The sequence below is a fragment of the Hyposmocoma kahamanoa genome, unplaced genomic scaffold (assembly GCF_003589595.1).
Source record: "Hyposmocoma kahamanoa isolate Upper Pololo Valley unplaced genomic scaffold, ASM358959v1 68, whole genome shotgun sequence".
In the NCBI taxonomy this organism is placed as follows: domain Eukaryota; kingdom Metazoa; phylum Arthropoda; class Insecta; order Lepidoptera; family Cosmopterigidae; genus Hyposmocoma; species Hyposmocoma kahamanoa.
This window is the reverse complement of record NW_020653856.1, coordinates 1,014,901-1,023,686: the sequence shown is the minus strand read 5'-3', so window position 1 is coordinate 1,023,686 and position 8,786 is coordinate 1,014,901. Positions and strand designations below refer to the sequence as shown.

Below are 8,786 nucleotides of genomic sequence, written 5' to 3'. Positions count from 1 at the left end.
GTACATAATTAGGCATTAAAACACTCGTGAGATGTTTTAATGCTCACGCGTATTTTAATGCCTTGCAATAGGTAACAGTCACATAAACTACTACTAAGACCCGGTGGCAAGCCCTTTTGGACAATTTAACCAATCAGGAGGTAGTAGTGGAGTAGCGTCATATTTGATATTTTAGTTAGCAAAAATACAACGTTCTTTTTTGAAAATTTGTAGTTCAGTAGCGAGTACCATAGTCAAAATAAATTGGTTGAGAACTAAAAAGAGCGCCTTTGTGATATGGTTTATGAAATTATAATTGAAAACTTTTTATTACTCGTTTCAGGGATCTCATGAGAGACAATGTATTATAATTTAATTATACATTCATTTACATAAAAAAAAAACATTTGTCAAACAACAATTATTTATTTACACAGGCTCAATGAAACTTTCGTTTTATTTTAAATTAAAAATACCAAATAAATAATTAACAATCTGCTCTCGTTTGGAAGGCAATTATAATAGCTTGATGTTATAAAACGTTCGTGGTTTTTGACTAAATTCTTATCACTAATTACAGGTTTCTAGCTGCAGTATCACATTGCATGATCTATGGACACCTTCGAGGACGGAAAAAAATGGGCGTGTGTTGACCCATTGTCAATTAGTATTGTAAATAGTAACAAATAGTCATACCGTGGTAAGTAATCCGTAGTTAATGGTAATCATACAATAACTGTTACAGTAACTGCAAGATGGTAAAAACGTAACAACGATAATATCAATGATCAAACGTAAAGTCACGGTATTTATGCTTTCAATTGTAATTTATGCTCTAGTAGCATTTGAATTGGTAGATTGTAGTTCATGCGTACGGTATCTGTTTGGTCAACAATGGCTTTTAACATTTACATTTTTTACATTTAACTCACCTCTAATAAATTGCAATGATGTTACCCAATGTTCGACTGATACCAATTTTATAAGGTCAACTGAATCTTGCTGCATTGGATATATTCATTTTCTAGATCTTACGAGAAATATCTTTTCGACGCTAGGACATCTTTTTTATCTAATGCTCATTACTAACTAAGAATGATAGATATATGATGTAAGAAATAAATAAAAATAATTCATTTGGTAACCTTTGTTCGCATGTGACAAAACGATAACAATAATAAAATGATTTTAGGAATAAAACGCAAAATAAAAGAATTACCAAAGTGTGCACACAGCTTTTTGTAACGAAACGTTAGAAAAGGCCTCCTTATGCTAGTTTTCTGTGAAGCTGAACCAACGACAAAGATAATGTCGCGTTGTCCAAGTAAATAGTAGAAAATGATGCAATGCAAAACGATGAAGTGCAAATCAAAAGTAAAAAATGCGAGTGCATTTGTAGAGTAGGTGGTGTAACCAAGTTTTTTTATGGTACCAAGCGACGATAGGATGAACAAGTCGTGCGCCTGCTGTTGAGCGTCACGCCTGTCCATAACAGTTGCAGTGCCACTCAGAGCTTTAAATCGCAAAGACTTGAGGAACATTGCCACTGCGCCCGTCGCTCTGAGACAAAGTTGACAAATCTCATGTGCTTGTAATTTAACAAATTTCATCATATCTGAAGGTCTCGTGTGGGTTTGTCATATGGGGTCAACACTACATTGTTCGTGTTTTTACAATTGCAAAGTCAGTTAAGGATTTACGTACTTGTGGATGTAGGTTTTCCCTACCCATTCCTCAATTCTTCAGAAAACGTGGCGGACTATGGCCTAAACTGTCGCCTGTGAGAAAACTCGTGCTCATTAGTGGGACGTATAATTCAGTTAATGATGATGATGAGAGGTAGGTTCACAGTACAGTATAGTTAGAATCACAGAGACAAAATAAAAATAACATAAATGTGTCAAAATTTGTTATATACACGTCATGGAGACAGCGGCTTCATGTTTTTATTCAGTCTGAATTTGCTCAGGGTTTAGTGTCTCTGCCTATTTCATTAGTTGGCAAAATGTCACATCCATGTGGGTTTCTTCGAAACTCGTGTTAGTGGGCGTGCTGACGACCATCATGAGTGATGCGCTCGATCCGTCACAGCGGCAGTACCAGTGGCGTATGTTGCGACCCAAGGCGTTCCCTGCACGTATCTGTTCGTAATGCTCCTGTGCTTCACAATATGTCAACACCTAAAGTCGTTCAACAGCTGCGGTATTTCATATCGTAATTCCAGAAAAGTAAAGCAAACTTCTTTTATTAAATATGTATATTTCGTTTAAAAGTAAATGAAACTTCTCATTTGATAAAATGCATTGTTATCAAAGGAAAGTAATACTATCTCTGTATAAAGTATAAAGTAATAGTATAAGTGTATAAAGTAATAACTATCTCTGTTGATCCACTTATGACGACTACACAAACAACAACAGTTAACAACCGCAACAGCGGCTACATTTAACCGAATGAGATCACGAACGAAATGGAATTGCCAATAAAACACAAAGTATAGCATGATTAACTTCAAACCGAGTCGCTATAAACCAAGCCTTGTGACCACGTAAATGAATCTTAAAACAAACAAATTGAAAATGAAAAGTATACACTGCAATGCTGTTAAGATAGCATGATTACTTTGTCACAGTTACATCACTGATTCAACATTGATAACAAAATGGGTATATAATCTGTAGCAGACGTGAGAAACAATTATTTGGAGAGACAAGTACATTAGCAAAAATGGTATCAGATTTTAGAAAAAAGAAGATACTTCATGTCTTCAATACCTTGTTTGACAGCAACAAGAGTGGGAGCATTGACAATAATGACTTAGAAGGAATTGCAAGCAAAATTGCCAAAGTCAGAGGTTATCAACCAGGTGATGCTAAATTCAAGGAGATACTGGAATCTCTTCAGACTATTTGGAATTTGTTGCAACAGCGTGGTGATGCTGATAATGATGGACAAGTATCTGCTAAAGAATGGATTGACATTTGCGATGAGTATGCAAAGAATCCTAATGCCCCACAACAATGGCAAAATGCTTGTATGAAATTCATTTTTGATATTGAGGACTCTAGTAAAGATGGATCAATCGATGCGGGTGAATTTTCAACCATCTATGCATCTTTTGGTCTGAATAAACAAGAAGCAGTTCAAGCTTTTAACAAACTATCCAAGGGCAAGTCTAGTGTAACTTGGAGTGAATTCCAGGAACTATGGAAGGAATATTTCACATCTGAGGATCCTAATGCTGCTGGGAACTTTATTTTTGGTAAAATTAGCTTCTAATCCCGTTCTTTACGTATATATGATTGTTTAATTATTTCTGCACATAAGGAACTATGAGATATTTAATTACTTTGAATAGTTGAATGATATGTATATTGATATTAAATTAAATTAATTATTTAAAAGAATAACAAGTATTTTGTTCGAAAACAAATTGTGATAATAGTAATTGTTCGAGATATAAATGGGGCTCAAAATTTGGGCGCGTAATTTGCAAGTTAAAGCGGTCAGAAATTGTGTAGGCAAAAGGCGAAAACAAAAAGGTTTCAAGTCAGATTAAAAAGAGGGTAATAAATATAGAATAATTTTGGGAGGTATAAAAGCGGACATTTTTGTTAGAGTACGACGAGTGCTAATTATGGGGTAAATTATCGTTTTGAACTCAGCCCGGGCCAGGTGCCAAACGGCGCAAGGTAGAAGAGGATTGCGGAAAACTCGTAACACCGAATACTGAGCCAAGTGTATTTACTTTTATTATAGAAGATATTATTAGATCTTCAGCTTTGTATACAGAGAGTGCATTTGAATACGCACCAGTACATAACACCTTCACAATTAATAATTATCCTTATCGAGTGCCACCCACAATTATTGTAGATCATTTATTCCAACAAGTTTAAAATTCGTTTCTTTTGATGGTATATTTTATATTCTGTGTAAATAATCAGTTTTACTACTTACTGTTCTTTGAAGAGTGATATTTATCCTGATACAAACGAACCTCTTAAAATTATCAGGATAGCTACCTGCATCTATCATTGCGACTAACGTTGTTCTTGTACTTTTAATACACTTAACACTTAAGCCATTATTTTCTGCCGCGAGGTTACCTGCCTGGATTTATGACGCTGTAATTACGGTAATCGCCGTTGGATCTCCCTCTTATTGTATGATCTCCGCTATTTACGACCTCTGACTTGCTCAGTGCCCGTTTCAGTTTGTTTTTCACGTAATACTTTAACGTTTACACCAGCGGTAAAGTTTCAATACTAATATAAAGGAGAATAAATAGACAAGCGAAATACTTTGGTGGTTTATAATGTGGAAAAGATGGATCATAGCGGACTGGTGGCACATATTTTATGAAAATGTGGGAAGAGTTTACTTTTGATATATATATGCATCTCAAAAATTGAGTGTAGCCTTATGTTATAGATGGTAAGCAAATCCATTTCAAATCCAGGACTGATGTTAAGAAATTACTCAACGATTGCACTTTTTTTATTTTTATTGAACACCATGATGTTTAGATAACAATGATATTCATCTATGTTTTGTGAAAATACTCCATCTTTTTCTTCTTGTGTTAAACCAGTAGAAAACCAGCGTCATATTTCTTTGGCCCAGTAAGTAGCCACCTCTATGCCCCTATATGTTGCCTTTAGCAGGTGCAACTGGTAAGATACAGTGGGCATGAGAGCAAGTGAGACATGCTTTGTCCGGGGGATCTGCAAGCACAATAGCTTTCAGTCGGGTTGATATATCCCCATTTCATCATGTTGTCTCTAAATCGGCAAATAAGTAATACTCGACCATATTAAAATTAGCATTATGCGAATGAAGCTTCATACTTGATATGGTTTTTTGATTTGGTCGAGGATTATTTATTTTTTGACAATAATTGTTCCGGACGGAATGTCAAACGAGAACGTGAGTAGATCCACTGTTACTTAAACCAAGCCAAGCAAGAGCCAGCAGATCTCAGCAATTTCTCTATGTGCTTCCTGCTCATCATTTAGGGATTAATAAAAATTCCGTTTAACGTCGCTCAGCACATAAATCACGGCTCAAAATTGTCATTCGGTCACAATAAATCAAATGCAGTGTCTTGGTCACATAAGATGTTACCAAGACACTGCCTGCATTGACATAGAAGAACTTGAACTCCGTTTCGAGATCTGTACATCCGATACACATTTAATATTATTACTTAATACCTGTTTATTAATATCCTGAACCAACACATACCTGTCCTCCACGGTTAAATACTAGCAAACAAAGTGTCAATAGAAATACAATGTTTAAATCAATGGAAATGCAAGTTCCAAGGGTAATTCTAATTCATGAGTGCACTACTAAGATAAAGCGTTTCAGTCAGTTGTAACAACGAGCAGCAACACTAACTGATGTATCTGACTCTAGAACAATCGAGGTCGGTGTTTTATAGATTGGGGTTCAGCTAGCCAAATGGGGAGAAGACCATAGTATTTAGTCGTCCGTTTTATTTGTCATTGATATTGACCATGTTGGTGATACGTTTGTAATATGGATGAGAAATAACAAAGGTCCTATGATTGATCCTTGCGGAACGCCTATGTCTACGTACGCTTTCCTCCATTATAGATTAAGTTTTATTCGAAAGGTAGCGTTTTGCTGTGGGTGTCGCTTACCACTAGATGCATGACTTGTTCGTACCGTCACTAAAAAAATAATGTTAATTTCTCGTGTCATTGCCCATATAAACAAAACAATGGCTGCTATAGACAATTCGTCGATCTGGGGGCCTACCACAACCTCTTAAAACAATATTACTTTAACCTTACATTGAGTTTTCGTACTAAAAACGCGCTTAAAGTAAGCTTATTGTAATGTTAAAACTATGATGTTTTATTGGCAACTTTGTGACTATTCATTCACTCAGTTCGTATTATATATGTATGTAATAATGAAATCTATTTAAAAAAACTATTATTATGACGTGACTTTAACATTATAGTAATATTGCTCCATCGAGTATATAACCAGAAATAGAGGCGAAACGTCATTTAATTTGTTTGAAAACTATTCTGCCATATCATTACTGTGGCAACTGCCCTCCGATAGGCTAGCCCGAGTTCGAAACAATTGACGGGTGTCGCCAATGGGTGTCGTCAACTGTTTCACTTCAAAACGACCAGTTAACTTGAGCTTTGCTATAATGGACGAAAATTATAAAATTACATATTTAATATTTAATTACCGATGAAATGTGATTCCGTTTGTTTTGTAATTAGATGTTTTGCCGTTTTTCCCACACCACCGAATAGAACAGCGCGGCATTGTTAGAGATATTATCTTTATTACAACAAATACAGAATATTTTTTGGAATATACGGAGACGTACACACAGGTCAGTAGTTGGCCTGTCTATATTTCAGTGCAAACGAGAGTTGATATTGATAAGAGCTGTATCGCTAATGTGTTACCAGGAATATATGGCCCTTATTTCGTCTCTATTTCTGGTTATATACTCGATGTATTGCTCTTATATCAAATTTAGCAATCTTAAAATAGTTACACGGATGCAATGGAAACAATATTATTTTCAGTTTTATTGTCAAAATATTGATTTGTAATGATTAAAAGTTAAGTTGAACTCATTGACTTACAAATAAATGGACGACAGGTCTAATGCAAAAACTACGAAAAAAATGTCCCAAGTCAACTTATTTACATTTAAATTTTACATGTAAAGGAATATGAAAAAGCTAAAACGTTGAATTTAAATTGTAATGTCATCGCAGTACTGTCTAATTTTGCTTGCTTCGCTGTCAGTCGAACAAACGAAGACTAAAGCGGGAATGACGCTCTGTATACGATTTTAACACCCTATAAGTTCGGACACTTTTTAGCGCGGACCCAACGTCCATATAATTGTAAGTCAATGGTTGAACTTATTTATTTACATATATGTATCTCTTCAATATTTTGTTTGTTTTTGATTTTATATCACATTGTAAATAATTTTTCGTTAAATACAAATACGCGATGTTTACTTCGTAAAATTATAACAGCGCCATGTATATGCTCCTTGGCGAAACTAACACTTGACATTGGAGTAAGTTCGACTATTAAGACTAAGCTTGTTTTATTTATTTTTCTTCATGAAATTGCGGAATAATTATTGAAAACCACGTAATTTTAATAGATTTTATTATTACATACTTTTTTTTTCTTAACAGTCAAAATTCTCTGAATGTAAATAACGTTAAGTACTTAAACATTACCTATACTACGATAAGTCGATTCGGAACATCAAAAAAGAAAGAGATGGCATTATATAGTTATCTCTCTCCTACTTTTAGTAAGGAATAGACAATATTGGGAAATCATTCGTTCTTTCAATCACTTTTGCAATAATACATTACTTGGTTGGCAGGTTCGTCATGGTACGAATATGGGTAATATCACAATAAGCTTACTTTAAGCTTACAATGAAATAATATTGTTTTTGAAAAGGTTATGGTAGGCCCCCTGATGCGGTAGTCAAACTGAGTTGACTTACATTAAGGGAAAGGTGTGTCTTGTGACCATGGAAATATCCAGGAATTTTTATTTACCACACAAAGTTTAGATGTTTAGGCGTGTGACTTCGGGATAATTAAAAAATAACCATCAATATAATAGAATTGTTTATTTCATATATCCAGTCATATTATTCTGCAATTTAAATATACTACAATTTATCAACTATATTAAGGGATAATATGATCGTTATTAACAATACTCTCTCAAAGGTTTTATTGGTTTAATATTACCAATTTATTGCTCAATGCCAAGAAGACAAAGTGTGTTAAATTTGAATTACCTAATGTAAAATTTGACTAGTCCAATCATAGAAATAAATGGAGAAAAGTTAGACCTTGTTAATAAAGCTGCCTTTTTGGGAGTGACAGATAGCAAACTTCAATGGTTTCCACATATATCTTCCCTGACCAGCAGATTAAGATCTGCTGCATACTTTAGTTACTTTCATAGTATAATGTCCTACTGGATTCTCATCTGGGGTAAATCGGGAGATATACAAACCATATTTGTGTTGCAAAAACGAGCGATTCATTCTGTGTACCGGTTAGGTTCTCGGGTTTCACTCAGAGAAAAGTTTAAGTTTAACTGGTATCATGACTATGGCATCACAGCATACAAAACGTTATCTCACGGCAAATCACGGCGTACAAAATATTTGAGTAAATGTACTCAAATATTTTGTATGCCCGTAAAAATATACATAATTTCATTAAGAAAGAAAATATCCATAATATTAACCTTAGAACTAAGTCCAAACTCATGGTACCACGATTTCGTTTAACTAAGGTAAACGTTGTTTTTCTAGGGAACTGTATACGTTTTTACAATAAGATTCCATATATAAAGATTATCATTTCCTAAGTTTAAAACTTATATTAAAAATGTTTGAACTGACAAGTAATATTACAAAACAGTATGTCTTAGATGAAGAAGTATGGACAGGCGACATGAGTCTTGATTCCACACAATTATGATTCAAAGCATTCATTCAAAGCATTTGAGGTTGTTTAAAAAGAGCAATCCCTAGAGTTTCTTGCTCGTTCTTTTCAGGAAGGTCAGCACAGTGAACGAGCAGTAGCTTAAAAAAATGACGTTTTCAAGTGTAAAAATTTTGCAAAACTTAGATGATGGAAAAAAAATAGTCAAAGGGAATAAATGATTATTTGACTTTGATTTTGACGTTGACATTAATGTAAAGAAAAATAGTTAAAAAGATTTTTTTCGGCTGTAATTCATCTATA

The 8,786-nt window shown here is 34.3% G+C and overlaps 1 protein-coding gene across 1 annotated transcript; it reads left to right on the top strand.

Annotated features, from left to right (window-relative positions):
- The first annotated feature begins 2,706 nt into the window (after positions 1 to 2,706).
- On the top strand, positions 2,707 to 3,339 carry LOC113232319 (calexcitin-2-like). Its single transcript, XM_026466999.1, has one exon. It carries the CDS (start codon positions 2,707 to 2,709, stop codon positions 3,256 to 3,258), a length of 552 nt encoding a protein of 183 aa, XP_026322784.1. The 3' UTR covers positions 3,259 to 3,339.
- Positions 3,340 to 8,786: the final 5,447 nt, after the last annotated feature.